This window comes from Macaca fascicularis, chromosome 7, assembly GCF_037993035.2.
Source record: "Macaca fascicularis isolate 582-1 chromosome 7, T2T-MFA8v1.1".
NCBI classification, from domain to species: Eukaryota; Metazoa; Chordata; class Mammalia; order Primates; family Cercopithecidae; genus Macaca; species Macaca fascicularis.
In genome coordinates this window covers 118,264,209-118,288,338 of record NC_088381.1, presented here as the reverse complement: position 1 = coordinate 118,288,338, position 24,130 = coordinate 118,264,209, and the positions used below count along the sequence as shown (strand labels likewise).

The 24,130-nt window shown below is 42.4% G+C and overlaps 1 protein-coding gene and 1 long non-coding RNA gene across 7 annotated transcripts in view; one reads left to right on the top strand and one right to left on the bottom strand.

Annotated features, from left to right (window-relative positions):
- CDKL1 (cyclin dependent kinase like 1) overlaps window positions 1-23,317 on the top strand; it is a 67,267-nt gene extending 43,950 nt beyond the window's left edge. For 4 of the 6 annotated variants that reach the window (XM_065548793.2, XM_015453766.4, XM_073997360.1 and 1 more), the window contains 7 exons: window positions 7,355-7,427; window positions 10,197-10,287; window positions 11,188-11,388; window positions 13,422-13,504; window positions 17,809-17,865; window positions 19,976-20,146; window positions 22,226-23,317. In XM_065548793.2, the coding sequence (XP_065404865.1) occupies window positions 7,355-7,427; window positions 10,197-10,287; window positions 11,188-11,388; window positions 13,422-13,504; window positions 17,809-17,865; window positions 19,976-20,146; window positions 22,226-22,333 (784 nt within the window). In that variant the 3' untranslated portion in view covers window positions 22,334-23,317. Of the gene's footprint in view, window positions 1-7,354; window positions 7,428-9,804; window positions 9,872-10,196; window positions 10,288-11,187; window positions 11,389-13,421; window positions 13,505-17,808; window positions 17,866-19,975; window positions 20,147-22,225 lie in introns of those variants that run through there. The other 2 variants (XM_073997364.1, XM_073997362.1) reach the window with 2 other exon arrangements.
- Window positions 15,468-20,461, bottom strand: LOC135971976 (uncharacterized). The gene is made up of 2 exons (XR_010588473.1): window positions 20,172-20,461; window positions 15,468-16,171 (listed from the first exon to the last, which is right to left on the bottom strand). It is a non-coding gene; the product is annotated as an uncharacterized lncRNA (long non-coding RNA).
- Window positions 23,318-24,130: the final 813 nt, after the last annotated feature.

The following is a 24,130-nucleotide window of genomic DNA, read 5'->3' as shown; positions in this document are numbered from 1 at the left end:
GTATAAAATTTTCCTACAAATAGATTTTTCTTCTTTTGTAATTTTCCTTTAAAAGTTCTCAAAGTGGTACTCTTGAGTTGTAAATTTTGCCAAATGGAACCAATTTACTTTCTCACCAAAGATATGGATTTATATATAAATTTTTTCCTTATAGTCGTGCTACCTTAGGTTCTATTATTAAAATATTTGATGGATGAATTTTATCAATATGTAAGGAAGAAATAACAGTAACCCTACCCAAACTCTTTCAGAAAATATGAGAAGGAACATTTCCCAAATCATTTTATGAGGCCACTATATGCTGATGCCAAAACCAGACAGACATTTCTAGAAAAGAAAATGACAGATGAATATTACTCAAGAATTTAGGTAAAAAACCCTTAGCAAAATTATTAGCAAATCAAATCCAGCAGTATAATGTAATATAAAAGAGTGATTAATATATCTCAAAATATCAGTGTTTAGACATCAAAGGCTTTCTATTATGACAGATGAAAATTTAGCTCCCTGAAATCACTATCCCCTCTACTTCCTATTCTAATCCTCCAAAATAGTTACATTAATGTTCACTGTTCCCATTATTGTACCTATGTAAATATTACTTATAGCTGAGCATTGTACCATACTATGGCTTCCTTTTCTACTTTTTCCTCAAATTAACACTTGTCTTATTTTAAAATGTGCTTAACATTCTTTAATCCTGTTGCTAATTCCCTCCCCTCACCATTTTTGGTTTTTTTTTTTTCCTCTCTCTTTTTTTTTTTTTTTTTTTTTTTTTTTTTTGAGACAAGGCCTCACTCTGTCACCCAGGCTGGAGTGCAGTGGCCCAATCATAGCTCACTGCAACCTCCACCTCCCAGACTCAAGAAATCCTCCCACCTCAGCCTTCTAAGTAGCTGGGACTATAGGTGCCTGCCACCATGTTTGGCTAATTTTTTGTAGAGATGGGGTATCACCATGTTGCCCAGGCTGGTCTCAAACTCCTGGGCTCAAGCAATCTGCCCACCTCAGCCTCCCAAAGTGCTGGGATTACAGGCATGAGCCACTCACTGTGCCCCACCCCCACTCATTTTAATAGCCTCTCAATGTACATTTTCACAGGATAGTTGCATCAGGTAATCTGTCAGTTCCATTTTTTTCTTGGTAATGTCTGACCTTTAAGCCTCCTTCTCCTTCTGTCTGGCTTGTTGTACTCAAGACCTGCTGTCCAGCTGTGTCCCTTGGATTTCCCTTTGCCATCGTCCTTGTAATTCCTGCTGCATTTCTCTGTGGTCAGATTCATTACTTCCTGGATTTCTTGTCTTCCTGTTTCTGGGTTTACTTGCTTATTTTGACCAAGTACATCCATCTCTAACTGGTTAAAAAATGATATAATCACACAGAAATCTAGACTCCAGGGATTTCAAATGACACCACCCCCCTCCCCCTGGCCCACACCCTTCCTTAGAATCAAGCAGTTGGGAGCCCTTTATGTTCCTGAGGGGTGAAATAAAATGCCCAAAGCAGGCAGGAAGAATGCCACGAGGTCACACCAGTGGAGATCTCAGCAGTGTGTCTGTTCTCCACATCTTCCCACTAGCGAAAGATGGATTCCATTCCCCCCTCCCCAGAAGGAGTGCCTCTGGGTAGCTGGGCAACAGCCCAGTGGCCTCTGGAGGGGCAACTGGAGCTCTCAACAACGCAACTGAACTGAAGACCTCAAGGAAGACCACCTGACTACCTATAGAAGTGCCTTCTTGAGCCCCTTCTGTCTTGGTGTGGGACAGAAAGGAAAAGGGGGATCCTTGCTTGATTTTCTCATACCTTGCCCAGACTCTCATATCTAGGTCTAGGGAGCTGACATCTTCAGGAGTTTAAAGCCCACCAGACCAGGCCCAGCTGGCTGGGAGTCCAAAAGGCCCGAGCTGGATCCTGTCCCGCTGCCTTGGAGCACTATTTACTAGGAAGGAAAGCTGGGGATATATATGGCTCATCTAAAGTTCAATCACCTAATCCCATGGCAGAGAAGAACCAGGTCCAGGAGAATAGCTCATGCCCCTTCTTCTCTCATAAGTTAAGGTTGAGCTTATATATGATTGCTCTGAAAGGAGAGCTTGCTTTTGAGCTAGAAGAGCTATTAAAGGGAGTAAAGAATGAGAGGGGATTGAGCCCCTTCTCTTCATGCCTGTTCTAGCCCTTCCCCACTCTGCCCTAGAGCTCAGCCACAACCACTATTTACCACCAATGTGGAAACAAATACCTTAAGGTGGAATGAGTTCCCTAGCCTGGCTAGCACAAGCTACAATTTTAAGAACATCTTCCTTAGGCCAGGTGTAGTGGCTCATGTCTATAATCCCAGTGTTTTGGGAGGCCAAGGCAGGAGAATCACTTGAGCCCAGGAGTTCAAGACCAGCCTGGGCAATACAGTAAGACCCCCATCTCTACAAAAATTTAAAAAGTATTGGCCAAGTGCAGTGGCTCACGCCTGAAATCCCAGCACTTTGGGAGGCTGAGATGGGCAGATCACCTGAGGTTTGAGACCAACCTGGCCAACCGTGGCCAACATGGTGAAACCCCATCTCTACTAAAAATACAAAAATTAGCTGGGTATGTGGACATATGCCTGTAATCTGAGCTACTCGGGTGGCTGAGACAGGAGAATTGCTTGAACTCAGGAGGCAAGAGTTGCAGTGAGCCAAGACAGCATCACTGCACTCCAGCCAGGGTGACAGATGGAGACAGTGTCTCAAAAAAAAAAACAACAAAACAAAACAAAACAACAACAACAAAAAGACAAGAGAGAAGAACAAAGGACATCAAAACATCTGCCTAAGCCTGAAGGGTCCAGCTAGTCACCCAGACTCTTCCAGAACTGTTAAGTTTGTTGAATATATTCATATTTATTTGAGGTGGCATGAGGCAGAGGGCATGGCAATGACATCCCTCACTGTGCCTGACTCTTGTGTCACACTGTCCTGTCCAAATGGGTTGCTTTTGCCACGTGGAGTGCAGTTATCCTGTCATCTCCCTCTGCCATCCTCCCAGAGACTCCTGCTGCTTCCTTCCTGCGTTGGGTCTCCATCCCATATAATCTTCTTTGTAATGGACTGCTCCTTTTTGGTGGACTGCATCCATGAGGGGCTTCTTGAGAAACAGTAGATGAGAGGTACAGGAAGAAATAAGAAGTTGAGACCTTGCCCTTGCATGCTTTATTCCATCCTCACACTGGATTGGTATTTTGTTTGGGTATAGGCTTGTTTGTTGGTTTTTGGTTGAAGATAATGTTCCTTCAAAATTTTGAAGTCATTATTTTAGTGTCTTCTATCTTCTAGTGCCAAGAAGCCTGATGCCATTCTATTTTCTGCTCTCTTTTGAAGTCCTGTTTCTTTTTCCAGAAACTTGTAGGAGCTCTTTGTGCTCAGTGTTCTTGATTATGAAACTCATGAGTGGGTCTTCATTTTCATCCATTATCCTGGCACTTGCTGGGCCTTTTCTGCCTCAGAAAAAGTTTTTTGAATTGTTTTGTTATTGACTTCCTGTTCATTGTTTTACCTATTTTCTTTTTCTCAACCCTCTATTATTTGGGTGTGGACTCTTGAGCTGGTCCTCTCATTTTCTCGTAGTATCATGTTCTTATTTCATGGATACAACAGCTTTCATTTTCTGTCTGAGGATATTAATGGTATTTTAAAAAGTTCTCTTCACCCTCCATAATTTCTGTTTCTTTTAAGTTGCTTTTTTTGTTTGTTCTAGTCTTCCACTTTCTTACTAGAGGCTTTTCTTGGGCATCATATAATCTCTGGTTGTATGCTCATAGTTTAGAATAAGGAACTATTGGAAGCTTTGAGCTTCACTATGGTTTTCTAGCTAGGCCATTTGCTGGCGGAACTCCAGTGTTGGAATCTTCAGATCTTTCCCTCCGAGCTTCTCCCAAAGAAGTCTTTGAATATTGTGTCTGGAGAGAGTGAAGTCTGCCTGCTGGATTTCTCAGAGTCCAGCAAGGGAAGAGGGATGGGGAATCTCAGCATTCAGCATTTCGTATGTGTACAGTCCTTTAATCCCATTTTCAGAACAGTATCCACATTTTCAGAACAGTATCCACAATCTCACCTATGCCAAATGTCCTCTGCTTTATCCTCTCCGGAAACAAAGCTCCAGCCTTCTGCCTGGTAGTGGAGAGTGTTTCCCTGTGGGCAAATAATGGGAGAGGGGATCTAGGGATTTAATTATTTCCTAAACAGTTTTTTCCATACTCCTTAGCTCCTCGTTCCATAGAGACCTTGGCTGCTGCTTCCTGAGCCTTTTGAGGATTCTTTCCGGATAAATTGGTTGGTTCTCCACCTTCCCTCTCCTGGCTTAGATTTTCGCTTTCTAGGATTAAGTTAATTATCTTTCATTCAGTTGCTTTCTGGATTCCACATTGTGTTGCTGTTATCTCTTCCCCTGTCATCTCTGACCTTGTGAGGTTTTGTCTTTAAAAGTCTGCAGCGTAGTTCTAGTCTGGTTTCGCGACGGAACGAAATTAACTGGGCTTGCTCAGTCCATCACCTTAATTCAGAAGTCCTTTGACACACTTTCTTCAGTTGGTTCTGTGACACTGTATTCTCCTGAGTGTTGTCTTACTCACTTGATGCTCTCAACTCAGGTGCCCTTGTGGGGTCCCCTTTCTCTTTCTGCCCTCTCTGTGGTGAAGGGTCACAGCTTCCTTCCGAGCTCCTCTTCTTTAGCTGAATTCACCCTTAATTGGCTTCATTCAGTCCTAGGCCCCAAATACCACCCACATGCTATGCTTCTCAAACTCATATTTCCAGCCTGACCTTCCTTCTGAATGTAGAATCGCTGACTCAGAGTCTTCCCTTGGGTGTCCAGTAAGCATTCCCCTCCCCCAAACCAGTTTATCCTCCAGTGTTCTCCTGAGTAGAAGGCACCACCGTGTACCGGTTACTCAAGCTAAAAACCTGATGTCATTCCTTGATTCTTCTCTTTCTCCCACATCCAATCCCTCAGAAAATCCTGGAAGCTCTATTTTAAAAATATAGCCCCAATCTGGCCACTTCTCACCACCTTAACCACTATTTTAGATGTTCCCTTAACCAGAGAAGCTTTCTGGGCCACCCTATATAAGGTGGTCCACCCCTTCTAGCACAGCACTCTCACGCTGTCTCTCTCTCTCTTTCTGTCTCTCAATCCAACACCACAGAACATATTCTATCTATTTTTTTGCCTTTTTATAGTTGTAACTCTCTTCTCCAACAGTGAAGACCTGGCCCCTCTTATTATCTGAGTGTTTCAGCTAAAAGGGATCTCAGAGGCTGAGGCCTCTGCATTCCAGAAAAGAAACTGAATAAAGAGTCAAGTGAGTAGCCAATTCAAGACGATGCTAAGTAATTTGTACAGAGCTTTTACATTTGAGAATTTTGTAATTCTGGGGATTAAATGTGCTGGGGATTAGAGGAGCAATAATGATATGCAACTATAACTTACTTTTATATGCTCCTTTATGTAATTTATCTGGGGAAATATTTGTAGGAACTAAAGTTGCCTGGTACTGGTAACTCTATATTAATACTTAATTTGCAGGAGGGGCATGGTGGCTTACGCTTGTAATTCCAGCACTTTGGGAGGCTGAGGCGGGTGGATCACTTGAGGTCAGGGGTTTGAAACCAGCCTGGCCAACATGGTGAAACTCTGTCTTTATTAAAAATACAAAAATTAGCCAGGCGTGGTAGCACACGCCTGTAATCCCAGCTACTTGGAGGCTGAGACAGGAGAATTGCTTGAACCTGGAAGGTAGAGTTTGCAGTGAGCTGAGATTGTACCACTGCACTTTAGCCTGGGCGACAGAGCAAGACTCTGTCTCAAAAAAACAGAACAAAACAAAACAAACACCCAAAAACCTAATTTATTGAATAATCAAGATATATTCCATTTTTCTGGACAAAATGTAGAGGCTACTTGGAAGGCTGAGGCGAGAGGATCCCTTAAGTCCAGAAGTCCAAAGTTCAGTGAGCTATGACAGCACCACTGCCTCCAGCCTGGGCAGCAGAGCTGTCTCTTAAAAAGAAGTAAAAAGTGGAGGCTAATGTCTCATCTTAGTTGCATTTTTCTAAGCCTTTTTTCTTGACAGGGACTTTTTCTAGTGTCTATGCCTATATGCCGCTCAAACAAGGAAAAGAGAATTTAGAGAGAAGCAACTTCAAGCCCAGGGACACAGCCCTGGTCCAGTAATGTCCCAACTAGCCTTCCTGGAAATGGCCTCTTCCTTTCCTTCATGTGATCCCACTCTCTGCTCAAATACCCCCCGATCTGCCTGAAAGGATTTCCTGAACTTCTGGCCTGTGACAACAGTGGCCTTGTAGCTTCTCTCAGAGGCTGGAAGTGACTTTTTGTGGTCCCCTTAACACAGTTACTCAAGAATTTCCTCCATGATTTACTTATTCGTTTTGGCTGAGGACCACAGCAACACTGTGGAATGTTTGATTTATCAAAACAGTAAGTCCAGCCAGTGGGTATAAATGCACTCTCTCTGTGGTTCATTTCTTACACTCCCTGCCTTGGTTTGTTGTTGTTGTTTTAAATGCTTCCAGGCGATGTGCCTCTTTCTAATTCACAAGAAGTACCTGCTGGGACTACTGGTTGCCCTGGTAATATAAGATGTGAGTCAGGGAAGAAGTACTGGGAGCAGTGGCTTGGAGTTTAGCTGCTGTGATGGAGAAGACAGTAGAAAGATGTAAGTGGGGTGCAGCTGGCTGCCATGGCAGCATGTGGAAAGAACCAGGGTGCCTCGGGTTATTAGATTATTATTAACATTTGTTACATGGTTTGCAATGTAAAGCTCTTCGCTATAATCAGTAAAGTCTTCATTATCTAAACAAACAAACAAACAACAGCAGTGCTGCTCTGAGAGACCATGTGCCCACACATGGAAGATGAGTCCTGCTTCAAGGCCATCGGTTTGGGGCAACTTGAGAAAATAAACAGCATCTTTTGTGCTGAATAGTAACTAACTTTACATCAACAAAAAATTCCTTGTAAAAATGGAGCTCAAGTTACTAGGCAGCCTCCCAGTAGTGTCACAGATGTTTGAGATAGGTGGTTATAAATACTTGTTGAAATCCCTGTAGGTTTTCATATCCTTACCTATAGAAGTAGATGTTTGCATTTTTGTTAACCTGTTGTCCCTAGAATTCAGCGGTGTGCTGGTCACATATTTTTACATTTTGGATTCACGGAATGACTGTTTGATGAGTAAGATGACTATGTGTCACCTAGGGTTTTTCACTACTAAAGCCTATCTTGGTTTATTTTTTCTTTTCTTGAGCTGAATTCCATGGCTACACTAAAGAATGTGTTTGTGCTGCTTTATTTTTATTAGGGTACCAGAACATCTCGTGAAGAGCATAACTTGGCAGACACTGCAAGCTGTAAATTTTTGCCATAAACACAATGTAAGTCTCATGATCTCTTTTGAAAAGTGAGAAGGCTCCCCTTAAGCTGAGGTGGAGCCTTGTACAAAGTTTATATCACACTTTTGTGGGTAAAATTTTTTACCCAAATCTTCATAAGCCTGATTGGGTAAGTAGAGGCTAAAAATGCCAACCTAGCTATTCCTTCTTGCTCAGGTTATACAAAATATGCATTTTTATGATTTTAAGAAACTAGTGCCAGGCATGGTGGCTCCTGCATGTAATCCCAGCACTTTGGGAGGCCAAGGTAGGCAGATCACTTGAGCCCAGGAGTTCGAGACCAACCTGGACAACATGGCAAAACCCTGTCTCTACAAAAAACTAAAAAAATTAACTGGGTGCGGTGGTGTGTGCCTGTGGTCCCAGTTACTCAGGAGGCTGAGGTGGGAGGATTGCTTGAGCTGGGGAGGTGGAGGCTGCAGTGAGTCAAGATCACACAACTGCACTCCAGCCTGGATGACAGAATGAGACCCTGTCTCAAAACACACACACACACACACACACACACACACACCCCAAAAAATTATTCATATATTTATACTGCTTAAAAACTACTCAGATTTAAGGTAGAACCCCATTCACTTGGAGTCTATGTGATCTTGTACTCCCAAAAGGCTGTGAAATTGGGGGAAACCCCAGGTGATTCATGCCTGCTTGGTTACAGTATGCCAGTTGCAGTAGGTGGAACCCCAAACCCAGTGCAAAGTGCTAGTGCCTGCTTTGGTGAGATAAGAGTGTCGAGTCTGGAACCAAGCAACCCATTGAAAGCCTGTGACACTTCTGGCCACAGGTGGCTGGTAGAGGCATAGTAGACTATTGCCCAGGTGACGTGACTTCACAGAGGCTGGGAAGCCTGCTGCTCCATCCAATACAACACTGCTCACTGCCTGTGCATAGAAACCAGATTTCAAAGTTAGAGCTTCATTTTGACCATGAGTGCAATTTCACTACAATATTTTATCCTACTCAACTGCCAGGGTCAATTTAGGTGGTAGGGCTAAATCTCCTTCTTTATATTGTTCCAAATGATTTTTCCTGATGCTGCATTCTTGGAAGGAGGAAGTATGAGAGTAGACAGCACTTCTCCCTGAGGGGCCTCCAACTAGCTAAAGCTATAATCCTTGTCATACACAGGGGAGAGTGGACACCCATATTGTTAGTTACTGTGACTTAGCACTCTCTCGAGAGCAGGTTTTAGGATTGGGGAGCAAGAGAGACTGCACTAAGACCCTGGTAGGGCAGATCTGGGATGCTAAAAACAAATATAATACATACCACAGTTCCCTGGAGAGCCCCAGACGCCCTGTTTGGCTCCATGTGCTGATGGGGGTGGGTGCAGAAACTTGTAAAGAATTCCCAGAACAGAATAGGAGCACATACTTGCTTACAAGTACTTCTGACCATATGTCATCATGATATTCATGGTGTACCCATTTATAGCAATATGTGAAGCCACTGGTAAAAGAATAGAGATCTCAGGGATGTTAATTGCTAAGAACCAGATAGATTGTAATAAAATCCCAAAGTTGTTTTATTTCAACCCAAATTTTCCAGAATAATAAATACCTATGGGCAAACATTGACACTGATCTCTCATCCTGAAGGTCGTTTGGAGTGAGAACTGGTCATGTCCAAGAAGAACCCGAGTCCTCTCCAGGTTCTTAAGGATAACCCCAGGGTTTCAGGCTGCAGGCCAAAGAGGGTCTCTCAGGTTGCAGAATGATCTAGCATTCTCCTCCTGAGAGGAAAACACTTGGGAAAGAGGAAGATTATTAGGGACCCTGAGCAGTATTTTGACCCAACTTTAAAAAAAAAGAAAATGTAATTGTTAATTAGGTTGTTGATTTGTTCTTTACCAAAGAAATTGTCGTGTAATGAGAAAATCATGTGAAGATTCTCAAACGTTCTTCTCTCTAATATCACCCAGTTAAAGAATGTTGGCTGTGGGCTGGAAACCACAGGTGACTTGAGTCTAAATTCTGGAGGGGGGGCCATATCCTGAGGGGTGGCTGCAGCTCTCAGAGCACTTGTGTGTGGGACAGAGCTGACATCTAGCGACTCTCCCCAGAGGGTGAGGGCTGCTGCCTACTCTTGTTTATCTTGTTGGGATGAATGTCAGAGCTGGAAGGGAGATCTCTTGGCAAGCTGTGGTTGCCGCCCTTCGCTTCCAGCTTATCTCAGCAGGCTCAGGGCTTGTCCTGTTTATGAGGCCAACTGTATTCTGTTCACAGTTAAACAACTGAATTGTGAATTCTGCTTATGCACCAATGTGCAGCTCCTGCAACCGTGATGCAGCCTCACCCGACCTTTCAACATTTTCCCTTTCACCTAGTACTGTTAGTTGAAACACAGGACACCCAGTTACATTTGAATTTCAGATAAACAAGCATAACTTTTTAGCATAAGTACATCCCAAGTGCTTGATGGTATGTATTATACTAAAAATTATTTGTTTATCTGAAATTCAAATGTAACTGGGTGTCCTGTATTTTTCTTTGCTAAGACTGGCTACCCTACTTTCATTTTCCTTTCACCCTTCTTGGTTCTTTTGGGCCTTTTAGGAATTTGGGATGATTCAGGCTCTGACAGGCTTGGTACTAGATTTATTTTAGGCTGCTCTTTTGCTGTTGTCCAATAGGCCAAGGAGAGATTTAGATGATTTATCCAATATTTGCTAAATAGTCAAGTGTTTCATTTATCTCATATATAGTTCAGCCTTAATATTGTTTTTGTTTTGATTTGTTACACTAGTGCATACATAGAGATGTGAAGCCAGAAAATATCCTCATCACAAAACATTCCGTGATTAAGCTTTGTGACTTTGGATTTGCTCGGCTTTTGAGTGAGTATTGACATTTTCTTTTGTTAAGTATAAAAGATGGAAAAGTTATTGATACAATAAAGGATTTAAATGCTCTAGAAGTATACAAGCCAGTACTTGTATATTTAGGGCATAAGCATGCCATAAATTATAATTTTGTAATTCCTGAAAACGTGTAGATACATACAGTGGTTTACATATGTATGCTATCCATAAATTATACCACAGTAAAGCGGTTATTAAAAAGTATCTTACCTCCCTGATTTTTACCATTTCTTGCTAAAATAATACTTTTCAGAAGTGCTACTTTAGAATAGTGGCTTTCAACCTTGGAGGCAGATTAGAATCACCTGGGGGAACTTTTTTTTTTTTTTTTTTTGAGACAGGGTCTCACTCTGTTGCCCAGGCTGGAGTACAGTGGCACAGTTCACAGCCCACCACAGCCTCGACCTCCCCAGTTCAGGTGATCCTCCCACCTCAGCCTCCTGAGTAGCTGGGACTACAGGCATGAGCCACCACACCTGGCTAAGTTTTGAATTTTTTTTGTAGAGACAGGGTTTCACCATGTTGCCCAGGCTGGTCTCAAACTCCTGGGCCCAAGCAATCCACCTACCTCGGCCTCCCAAAGTGCTAGGATTACAAGCGTGAGCTGCCGTGCCCAGGGAACTTTAAATTCTACGCCCAATAACACCCCCAGACCCTCCCCCATGGATTCTGTTTTAACTGGACTGAAGTGTGGCTTGAGCATCAGTAATTTAAAAATATATATAAGTGATTTGAATGTGCAGCTAGATTTGAGAACCAGCGATATAGAATAAGGCCACAAGATTGGGCGCAGGCTTGACTTCTGAGATCGCCCTCTCCCAGTTTTGATTCCAGCCTTCCGCTGCTCTTTGTTTTCCATGTTCCATCACTGGCCAGCTGGACCGAGTGACTACTATACAGACTACGTGGCTACCAGGTGGTACCGCTCCCCTGAGCTGCTGGTGGGGGACACGCAGTACGGCCCCCCAGTGGATGTTTGGGCAATTGGCTGTGTCTTTGCTGAGCTGCTGTCAGGAGTGCCTCTGTGGCCGGGAAAATCGGATGTGGATCAACTCTATCTGATTAGGAAGACCTTGGGTAAGTGGTGTTTTCGTCCTGCCTTTTGGAAAACTGGGTATTTCCCCAGGTTGGGGCAGGGCAGAGCCAAGTTCCCTGTCTCACCTAATGCCCTTTAAGGCATTAGTTAGGAAAGAGGAAAACTCAAAGCCTCATTTAAATGACTTCATTAAAGGTGGCCATATTTGTTTTAATTAAAAATAGTTAACAATTATTGAGTACTTACTCATTGTCCAAAAAAACCCAAGATTCTTGAGCAGTTTGGATCAAGTTAAAATGTTAATGACAATAACAACAATAAAAACTCACATTTCTGTAAGGGCTTAGCAGTTTACAGAATGCTTTCATGGTTTACCTCATTTATGACGATTTGTGTCATTCATTTGAATGTCCTTAACCCCAGCCTGCCTGACTAGTTTGGATTATTCAGACTCTACGGAGGATGATTCCCAGCCTTCTAAGTGTCAGGAGGAAGGCTAGTGCTAATGTCACGCAGCCTGTCTTGCTTTCCCGCCCCAGTGCCCTTTCCTTTCTCTCTAACCTCGGAGGTGGAGGGGAAGGGCAGGGGAGGAGAAGGGAGGGAAGGTGAGAGGAAAAAAAAAAAACCATCAGTATTGATTGCCCTCTTCCAAAGTCAGGGAGTTTAGACATAAACTCCCCTGACTCCCCTGAGTATCCCAGTTTAAAGTAAACTTTTCCTCCTCTAAACTCTTGTAGCAACTGCCATCGCCATGCCTTCCCTTGTAATCTTATCTTCGCAAAGATACTGTAAACTTCCTGATGGTGAGATCATGTCTTATATTTCTACTTACCCTCCACCAGTGTCTGCACATTGTAGGCAATAAATGTTTGTTGATAGCTTGACTTTGTCGAGTGACATGGAAGGTGCTTTGTAGACCTTCCAGGGGCACTCAGCCTTTCTTGGCTGTGTTTCCTCTAGTGATTGTAGGACAGCCTTCCCATGTCACCCCTCTGGCACTGGAGGAAGAAGGTTATTAAGGTACAAGGAATTGTGCTCATGATGCAGCTCACTGAGATCTGAGGCAAGGCATTAGAGGGTGTGCTTTTTGGTTGCTCACCCAAAATGAGGTGAGGCAGCAGTTTTTGCATTTGAGTGCGAGGTAAATTTCTAGGATGCATCAGTAATTAGATAATTTGATACCCCGGAGTAGGAACTCCCACAGTGCCCTGGGAAATGGGCCTGGTTGTGCCCCAGGAGAACACTTTGAGTATCTCTCTATATTCTCTGAACAAAATCCCTCTTCAAGTATAATATAGAATTTTACATAAAGGCGATTTTAGCTGATGTGACGGAAATGTGGGCAGGAGGAGCTTCCTAGAGTCCCCTGAAATATAGAAATACTCTTTTTGTTTCATGGTGTCACATTGTAAGTGCTTCTAAACAGTAGATGAAATGGCACTTCCAAGTGATCGCTAATTGGTGAAATAAGAAAAGATGGTCCCAAATGTGGAAATGTATTTCTTCTAGCTAGAAAATCCATGATTTCTTCCCTCCTTTCCTTCCCCTTCCCTGCCTCCCTCCCTCCCTTCCTTCCTACCTTCCTTTCTTCCCTCTCTTCCTTCTTCAAATATTTATTGAGTGCTTGCTGTATGTTAGACACTGTTATAAGTGCTAGGGCAATAACATTTTATCTTGACCTATCAGGATTCAGTTAATAGGATTTTGATTTGTGGTTGTTGCCCTTTTGCTGTTTTTTAAAAGGCATTATTTTATTTGTGTGTATGTGCTTCTGAGTTGTTTGGTTTGGGTTCCTTCAGTACACTGTAGGCTCTGAGAACAAGAACCTGAGAGCAAGAAGCTGTAGCCCTCAGTTTCTGTTGCTTGCCTCCTCTGTGCCTAACACAGTGTGCTGTCCACTGTAGGGATTGATACAGGTTGCTGTGGGTTGCCTGAATGGCTCTCCTTCTGATTGCCCGAGAACACTGCAGTGTCCATAGACATGGGCAAGACCAATACAGCATTGATGGAAGAAAACCATAGATCAGTGTTTGCTAACCAATTTCACTTACCTTTTTTTTTTTCTTGTCCAAAGGGGATCTCATTCCTAGGCACCAGCAAGTGTTTAGCACGAATCAGTACTTCAGTGGAGTGAAAATTCCAGACCCTGAAGATATGGTGAGTGACCCATTTTGGAGAGAGCTCTGTAGGCCAGGCTAGCTAGGCTTTGGTCGTTATTCACCTCCCTGAGCCCCATGGCTCACCCTGCATTGGAGGTCAGTCTAAGAGAGAAAAAGAAAATTGGAGCAAATTGGCTAGTGAGACTTTAGCCTCAATGCTAATTTAGAGGCTGTTGATAACAGAGTCCAGCCAGCCTGTTGCACAGGAATGCAGAGCTGCCTGCCAGAGCCACACCTGTCCTTTATCATTTTTTAGCAGTTGAACCTAGGTAGCTCAGAGCCAACCAACTTTTAGACCTAGACCTATCCAGATAAAATTAACTAGTTTTTCCCCAGCATTGTCCAAATTCCCTACTCTACTATGCCTATGGTCTCCAGACCATGGGAAAAATCATAATGAACTTACTTGGGTTGGGCAAAATGGTTCAGGCCTGTAATCCCGGCACTTTGTGGAGGCCGAGATGGGCAGATCACCTGAGGTCAGGAGTTCCAGACCAGCCTGGCCAACATGGTGAAACCCTGTCTCTACTAAAATTACAAAAATTAGCCGGGCATGGTGGTACATGCCTGTAATCCCAGCTACTCAGGAGGCTGAGGCAGAACTGCTTGAGCCCAGGAGATGGAGGTTGCAGTGAGCCGATACCACACCACTGTACTCCATCCTGGGTGACACAGCAAGACTCTGTCCAAAAAAAAAAAAAAAAAAAAAAAAACCAACAACTTCCTTAGCCAGTCTTACTCTGGTGCTTGCCCTCTATGGCCAACCCAAATGGGGGAAGTCCATTTTTTAAGAACAGAAAAATTTGAAATGTGTATATCCCTAATCCACTTCCAAAAATTTATTCCTGTGAAACCATTATCCAAGAGCATAAAGATGTGGCATTATTTAATGGAAATTATTTCCTTCGGTATGCTATCAGTAGGGGATTAAGTATGGTACATTCTTACAATAGAAATACCTCATCAGGCCAGGTGTGCTCATGCCTGTAATCCCAGAATTTTGGGAGCCTGAGGGAGGTGGATCAGGGGCTCAAGACCAGCATGGGCAACACAGCAAAACTGTCTCTACTAAAAATACAAAAAGTTGGCCCAGCATGGTGGCATGCACCTGTAGTCTCAGTTACTCAGGAGGCTGAGGTGAGAGGATCACCTGAGCTCAGGAAGTTGAGGCTGCGGTGACCTGAGATTGCTCCACTCTAGCCTGGGTGACAGGAGTAAGACCCTGTCTCCAGAAAAAAAAAAAAAGAAAAAAAGAAAAAAGAAAAAAGAAAAAAAAAATACCATATAGAGTCAGGTGCAGTGTCCCACACCTATAGTTCTAGCAACCCAGGAGACAACTGAGTGAAAGATGCTTGAGTGCAGGAGGTCAAGACCAGCCTGGACAACATAGCAAGACCCTGTCTCTACAAAATATTTTAAAAACTAACTGGGGTTGGTGGCACATGCCTATAGCTCCAGCTACTTGGGAGGCTGAGGCAGGAGAATCACTTGAGCCCAGAAGTTTGAGGTTACCGTAAACTATGATCATGCCACTGCACTCCAACCTGGGTGACAGAGCAAAATTCTGTCTGTAAAAGTAAGTAATATCATGCAGTGAAAAAAAAAAAAAAAAAAAAAAGACGGTTAGAAAACAGTGTAGGCTGGGCATGGTGGCTCATGCCTGTAATCCCAGCACTTTGGGAGGCCGAGACAGGTGGATCGCTTGAGCCCAGGAGTTCGAGACCAGCCTGGGCAACATGATGAAACCCCGTCTCTACTAAAAATACAAAAATTAGCCAGGCACGGTGGCACACATCTGTAGTCCCAGCTACTTGGGAGGCTGAGGTGGGAAGATGGCTTGACCTTGGGAGGTGGAGGTTGCAGTGAGCCGAGATCATGTCACGATACTCCAGCCTGGGCAACAGGGCCAGATTCTGTCTCAAAACAAAAACAAAAACAAAACAAACAAAAAAAACAGTATGTGTAATTTGACCAAGTTTTAATAAATATGTAATATGTACACAATGCATATATATATATTTATTTACATATATAAATACACAATAATATGACATCATCTGGGAAATCACAAGCTCTTTTTTGACATTTGTGAAATAAATGGCTGCAAGGATATATATCAAAATACTAACAGCAGGTATCTCTTTTGGGTGGGATTTTGGGGTAACTTTATGATTTTTTATATTTTTGAATGTCTTCTAACAAGTCTGTATTGCAATCAAAAACATTTCAGAGCATAATTAAGGTTTGTGAAATCTTGAGTTTCCACTGTCTGAGGAAGGTATCTTAAAAATGAAACTAACTCTCCAGTTGCTCACTAAACCCTTCAGTTTCCAGATGTAAATTCTGTCTCTACCACTTGTGTTTTATTTGTTCCCTAACCTCTTGGCTTGTCCTACAGTGAAGGTTTCTGCATCTCCATTGCCTCTTCCTCCTGCAGCACTAGCATTCAAAGTGGGTCTTGCTGGGACGGAGGGGCAGGAATGACACCTGACATATGGGAGGTGACCCATCTGGCTTCCTTGTGGTCTGGACATTCCCAGTTCTGTACTAAATATCCTTAGTGATTTCCTGTTCTCTTGTCTGTTGGTGAAGCCTCAGAAGTAACCCAGGTTTCATAAATGTAGAAAGCTTCCCATGGTTTCCCAGAGATTGTCCTGCAGATTTCCTGTTGACAGAAACACAGGAAGAAGCAGTGCGGGGGCTGCACTGGTTGAACATCTGTGCCCCAGTCCCTCTGCCTGTCAGTAACCCTGACAGAGGGAGGCCTGCCTGCTTCTGGGGCTGGGAAACTAGCTCAGCCGGCAGGATGGGCTCCAGCGTATCACAGGCAACCAGTCAGCCTCATTCAGACATTGTTGCTGGGACAGCAGAGCTCGATGATATAGCAATGGCACGTCAATCCCCAGTGATGCTCAGATTCAACCGACAGAAAGAACAAGAGAATTTAAGCTATGGAGCATGAGTGGGAGTATGGAGGTGCAACAGGGAATACTGTCAAGGGCTAATACAAATCTACTTTAGAATTTTTTTTTCTCCTGTTGAACATAGGGAACTCTAAAACAGAGGCTCTTCTCTCCTACTCTTATCAATGTGTACAATCCAGAATTGGTTATTGGGAGCTGGTTCCTTGTCCAAAATAATACTGTACTGTGAAGGCTGGCCACGGCACCAGGACTGTGTTTGATTAGATGAGCCGAGCCTGGCCAGTCACTCCAGCCGGCAGCTCACACACTGCCACTTTTATACACACAATGCACTGCAGTCATTTATTTTGCTCAGCTTGGCTGGCTCTTATTTTCTCAGCCTTTCTGCTCAATTAGCCTTTGTCAGCGGTACCTCTCTTTAACTGGCCTGTTTGTCTGCCTGACATTCGGCATTCCTCCCATTTATAGTGTTATTCCTGATTGTCTCCAGCACATGACTGGAGCAAAATAGCCTTACATGGCCAAAAGGAGATTGATGAATGCCCCACAGGAGACTCTTTAAACAGTAGGCTGATAAGGGAAGCAGCAGGCTCTAGTGGGAGACGACGGTGTTTATACCAGAAAATCAAGAAGCATCTGTTCACCTGGGTAGGGGAAAAACATCTATTTTACAGCTCCCTTTATATAATTAGAGCTGCCTTTTTTTTTTTTTTTTTTTTTAAGGCAGGGTCTTGCTCTGTCGCCCATGCTGGAGTGCTGTGGCACATTTATGGCTTACTGCAGCCTCAATCTCCCAAACTCACGCCATCCTCCCACCTCAGCCTCTCAAGTAGCTGGGACTACAGGAGCACACCACCACCCCTGGCTAGTTTGTTGGTACATTTTTTTTTTATAGAGACAGGGTTTCATGTTGCCCAGGCTGGTCTCAAATTCCTGGGCTCAAGCCGTCAGACTTGGCCTCCCTGAGTGGATTATAGGCATGAGCCACTGTACCCAGCCGGCTGCCTTTTTATAAACGCCACTATAAATGCCAAAAATTATTCTCAGGAAAGGCAAGTTATATAAATTGAGGCCAAAAAAAAAAAAAAAAAGGAAAAAGCTGCTCAGAAAGTTTTTTGTTTTTCATTAGTATTTTTATTTATAATTTGCTAAGTGAAGGGAGTGGTTAGGAAGCAAATTTGAAAAAGCATTTTGGAGATGGGGAGAGAAAGCTTGTGAAAAAGGCAAAGGGAGATTGTTTTAGGCAGCAGGTGGAGTGGGCAAAGGGTGGAGGAGGTGAGGAAGGTGCCGGGAAAATGTTTCTATCGAAAGATTTAATTTGAGGTAACCTTAATTTGAATACATGCTGTAAATTAAAAATCTCTTTTCTTTTCAACAGGAACCACTTGAATTGAAATTCCCAAACATCTCTTATCCTGCTCTGGGGCTCCTAAAGGTAAAATCGTGGCTTCCAACAGACCAGGAAGCACACAGCAGTTGTCATCAATTGGGGAATCTGAATTATTTATGTCAATCCATGCAATGAAAAGTGTTCCTTTTAGAATTCTCCTGGCTGTCCGGTGGCTCACATCTGTAATCCTAGCACTTTGGGAGGCTGAGGCAGGCGGATCACTTGAGGTCAGGAGTTCAAAACCAGCCTGGTCATCATGGTGAAACCCCGTCTCTACCAAAAATAAAAAAAATTAGTTGGGCATGGTGGCACTCGCCTGTAATGTCAGCTACTCGGGAGGCTGAGGCAGGAGAATCGCTTGAGCCCGGGGAAGCAGAGGTTGCAGTGAGTCGAGACTGCACAACTGCACTCCAGCCTGGGCAACAGAGCAAGACTCTGTCTCAAAAAAAAAAAAACAAAAAAATTATCCTTGGAAAAGTATATTTTCAAGTTTTAAAATGGATCACATTCTATTAAGTGAAAACATTTGCAAGTATTTTTCACTTTAAACCTAACATTATATTTGAAGTCTAAATTTACACAAAACAGAAATTTCAGAGGGGTGGTGATAGTTTTACAAAGGGAACCTTTTCTTCAGAAAATGCTTAGCTGTAGGATCCTTTTAAATAGCTAACTCCCTGGTACATTTGAAGTACATTTAAAAACTTGATTTATATATATATATTTAGAAATATAGCTTTTATGTAAAATGAGTTATGGTATCAACTGTTTGCAAGTTACAGTCAATGTCCCACATGGTTTAAAAATTATTTATTTACTAATGTATTAAATAATGAGTTAATATAAATGATAACTGTTACCTGAAAGGGTCCCAATCCAGACCCCAAGAGAGGGTTCTTGGACCTCGCACAAGAAAGAATTCAGGGCGTGTCCACACAGCAAAGTGGAAGCAAATTTATTAACAAAGTAAAGGAATAAAAGAATGGCTACTCTATAGGCAGAGCAGTGCTATGTCCTGCTCAACTGAGTATACTTAGTTATTTCTTGATTATATGCTAAACAAGAGGTGGATTATTCATGAGTTTTCCAGGAGAGGGGCAGGGATTTTCTGGAACTGAGGGTTCCTCCCCTTTTTAGACTATTTAGGGTAACTTCTGGGCATTGCTATGGTATTGTCTGGTGACTGTCAATGGTGCTGGTGAGTGTCTTTTAGCATGCTAACACATTATAATTAGTGTATAATGAGCAGTGAGGACAACCAGACATCACTTTCATCGCCATCTTGGTTTTGGCCAGCTTCTTTACTGCATCCTGTTTTATCATCAGGGTCATTGTGACCTGTATTTTGTGCCGACCTGCTATCTCATCCTGTAAGAATGCCAAACCTCCTGGGAATGCAGCCCAGTAGGTCTCAGCCTTATTTTATCCAGCCCCTATTCAAGATGGAGTTGCTCTGGTTTCAACACCTCTGACATAACCAATACAAATTGAGTCAATTCTTTGGAGTATGTAGTTGTGAAATTTAATCTATCTAAGAATGAGCTCCATGGCCTACTCAGTGGCAACAAAAATAGTTAACAATGATGTAATATAAAGGCATGTACATTATGCTTCTCCTTATATACATGCTCATATACACTTATAATGGATAAACTATTTCTGGAGGGATACACCAAAAAAAAAAAAAAAAAAGAGTAGCTGATTTTAGAAGGGTGAATGGAACACCTAGAGTGGTGGAGACTTTGCTGTATGAATTGTATTTGTTATCATGTATAAATATCATTTTTAACATAAAAACACTAGTTTTTACGAAGTACATGCAGGGGACCAAACTAGCTAAATGGATTACCCCATTTGGCCACTGAGGTAAACTCTAAATCTTACTCTCCCAGGGAAGAGTATCAATTGCCTCAAGAACAGAATAAGGTGGAGAAAATGATTTTTCATTACTACTTCTAGAAATTGTTTATTTAATATGTGAGTGCCCATTTAGGAATGACTGGAAGGAACTAAAATCACGACTGGTGTGTTTTTCTGGCTTTCCCCCCTTATTATTGCAACTGAAGAGTTTCATCTTTCAAAGAAGAAAAAAAAAATGACATTAATAAGTTAATACAATTTTAAAGAAGTAAGAAGGAATTTTCTGTTCTTTTAGGGCTGTCTCCACATGGACCCTACTGAGAGACTGACATGTGAACAGCTGTTGCATCACCCATATTTTGAAAACATCAGAGAAATAGAGGATGTGGCAAAAGAACATGACAAACCAACAAGAAAGACCCTAAGAAAGAGCCGAAAGCACCACTGCTTTACAGAAACATCCAAGGTTGTAATTTCAAATGATCTCCTACCTGCCACCCGGTACACAGTGGTATGACTCCAGCTAGACTTGAGGATGGCAGTTGTGGCTTTCAGCTCCAGCATCCTCATTCCAGCACTAGGAGACAGGTCACAGGGTCTATCAGCCAGGGCCCCAGGGATATCTGTCTCCTGAAGTCCCCTCTCCCTGAATCCTAAAGGTGCTCTTGTCCTGCTGTCACATAGGGACCAGGGTTTCCGGCCTGCATGAGCACAGGTCTCAACAAGATACATGAGTATGAGTCCAGCTGAACACACTTCTTGTGCTTTGGAAAATGAAATCAGATTTTCCCAGGCAGTTCTGTGTCATCATGTACACCTTCAGTATTAACTAACACTCCAGGTTTATCCAAAAAAGGAGCGTTTTCCTCCCTGATCCTTTGTCATAGTTGGCTAGGGCAAATACAGTGATGAATGCTTTTGGTGATATCAGCTGAAAACATTTAACCAGAGACCAGCATCCAAACTGCACACTGGGAGTCTGTGAAGAATCCTGATTGGTATAAAATAGCCTCATATTAAGCATCTTGTGATAAGCCAAAAGCTGTAATAATTTAGAATGAACTGTTGTTGGAACCACAACTGATCCTGGGTAACCTCTGGATCTACCTAGGTACTCCTTAAGCTATACATTATCTTGCCTTTGTCTTTCCCTTTGCAGCTTCCACTGCCCAGCATGCTGAATGGTACCAGGGTGTTGTGTGTGAGGCTGGGAGGAGGGAAAAGGGTGAAGAGTCCATGAGGAACAAGTACAACATGAACTCCAGGGCCCTAATGTAGATCACAGTTACAAAATTAATAATGTTTTAATTTTATTCTCCATCATGTATGATCCAGGTGGCAAAACAGGCCAGAAACAGACTCCTCCACCCCCACCCCCGAATTATTCCTTATCTCAGCATTACTTTGTATTCAAGAGCAAAAGGTTTTGATGGAAATATTTCTACTTGAAAAAATAGGGAAACTCCACTATTTAGTGTATTGCTTTTTTTTTTTGAGACCGAGTCTCACTCTGTCGCCCAGGCTAGAGCGCAGTGGTGTGATCTTGGCTCACCGCAACCTCTGCCTCCCGGGTTCAAGCGTTTCTCCTGCCTCAGCCTCCCCAGTATCTGGGATTACAGGCACGCGCCAGTATGCCCAACTAATTTCTATATTTTTAGTAGAGACGGGGTTTTGCCATGTTGGCAGGCTGGTCTCGACTCCTGACCTCAGGTGATCCATCCGCCTTGGCCTTCCAAAGTGCTGGGATTACAGGCATGAGCCACCACACCTGGCCTGGTGTACTGCTTTTAAATCCTGAAAGAATCAACTGATTTAAAAGTACTAAAAAGTCCTTTTCTGAGGAGAATGCCTGAAAAAATTTTTTCTAAAAAGTAAAAGTACTAAAAAGTTCCTTTTTAGGGATACCTAAGGACATATAGTGCAATACAAAAAATACAGGTGTGTTCTGACTTTCATTTGACATTGACAATAAATTCAAATATTTTCAGGAAGCAGTTTTGTCTTTTTTCTTTAGAGATGGGGGTCTTGTTATGTTGCTCAGGCTGGTCTCCCGGGCTCAAGGGATCCTCCCACCTCAGCCTCCCTCGTAGCTGGAACTACAAGTGTGCACTGTGCCATGCTTGATTTGCCTTTTTAACTAAGGAAAGAGAGTAAGTAGGCAAATTGCCTAGGTGCTCTGGTTATCAGTTTTCTCTGCCATAAGACAAGGCATTGGCTTAAATGATCCCTAAGATCTCAGCAAGCTCTCAACTCCTGTAAATCTGTTTTTTCCCCAATAATGTTAACATGTAGATTCTCCCCTTTTCATATTCTTTAAATCTTCTTTAATGTGCACGTTTTCCTTTTTAATATAAAATAAACATTTAAAAGGAAAAGCAAAGACCAAATTGAAACATTTAATCCTCTCTCAAGTCCTGGATTCTGTGCCAAAAAAGTGTTTCTATACTAAAAAGCTTAATTACCTCTTTTGTGATATATTCTAAATAATGAAAACAAAAAATGCATGGCACAGTTTTGAACCTAATTCTGTGTTTTGCATTTTCAGTTGCAATACCTACCCCAGCTAACTGGCAGCAGCATCCTTCCAGCTTTGGACAATAAGAAGTACTACTGTAATACCAAGAAACTTAACTACCGTTTTCCAGACATTTAAAGGAGCTAGGAGACATGATTTTTTAAAAAGGAATCAATAGATACTTTGAAGAAAATAAAACTTATACAGTTGATCAAAAACAATTACAATGTTGAAAACACACCAGGAGAAAACATAAGCAAGAAACTGGGAGGCCAATTGGCAAGATATGAAGGGAAATTCCAGATCCAGTCTTCCATGCTTGATGATGGTGTCCAGAAAAGAAAGAAAAAACCTGTTTGGAGTTGCACTTGTATTTCAGTTCATGTAAGCAGCCGAGCTTATGGACTGAATATGAACTGTCCCATACCTCTGGCAAAATTAGATGATACCAAAAAGATTTATGCTTCAGTTGTACCACATGCCACACAAGAAAAATGGACTACAAAATGCCCATATATATTTCCTTGGATCTGTTGCCTTGAGTCCTATCTCCTGCCTCTCAGATTGTTTCAGCATCATATTTAAGGAAAGTTCTACTTCTTGAAATCAAAATGTTTAAAATCCCATTTCCTGCTTGCTCTATTTCTTGATTTTTATATTTTAAAACATTTTGAGGGTAACAGGTTCGAAATATTTAAAAGCATACGAATTATCACAAAGACTTGGTAATTTATATATTTAATTATATGTTTATACATTTCATCCTTACTTTATCAGTAAAGGATGCACCTTAGTCACTTTTGCAGGCAAGATGAATTTACTGTAATCTGTCTACATTTATTCACCCAATTCCCCTTGCAAACCATGGCATGAAGCCTGGCAGCTGATTAAGGCAGTCAAAGGGTAGAGCAAGATCTACAGGCTTTGCAGGAACTGAACCTGTCAGCCTGAAAATAATTAGTACATCATTCCCTCTGGCACAGCCTTTGACCTGGTACATCTATAGGCAAACCTGTAAGTGATCTGGGTTTCAGAAGAAATTGCTTGTGAGCTTTTCCTTGAGCCATGAAAGACATTATGTTGTAAACTGATGTTTTCCCTGAAACATCTTTTTGCACTGTTTGTATGTTTTGTATGTTTATGTATGTATATGTATATGTGTGTGTATGTGTGTGTGTGTGTATATGCTATTCTAACAACTAATGTATTACACTAAGTAGTCCAAAGTATTATTGAGGACTCATAGCCTTGCACAGTGAGACTTAAAATGATGACATATATATATGTCGATCCTCCCACCTCAGCCTCCCAAGTAGCTGGGACTACAGGCATGTGCCACTATACCTGGCTAATTTTTTTTGTATTTTTTGGTAGACGCAGGGTTTTGCCATGTTCCCCAGGCTGCTCTTGAACTCCTGGGCTCACATGATCTGAGCGCCTCGGCCTTCCAAAGTGCTGGCATTACAGGCATGAGCCACTGCGCCTGGCCAAAATGACATAATTAGCTTTGATTTGGTCTACTGCTCTTAATCAAAAAGCTTTTTCATCCTTGTTCCCCCGACACAAGGGCAATATGAAGCCTGACGTCTGTTTCTTACAGCTCAACACCATTTCTGGTTGATGTGCTGCCACTATTCCTAGCACTTCTCAGCCATGGTCTTCGAAGTTGAATTTCACTCTATTTTCAAAACAATTCTGTACTCTCATTTTCTTCCCGTTAATTTTCTTCACGATGACATCTGACCCCATTTACTTAAGTAATCCACTGAGGTCTGGTGTGTGTTCAATAATTTTGACTCTAGGCAGTTTAATGATATCCTAAGGCTTCCTAATGTATGTCATTTCTTGCCTAGACCTGATATGGGTTAAATGCTAGTCCCTGAATTATTCAATTCCTGTTAGACAGCCTTGATTCAAATGACAAGGAAGAACATC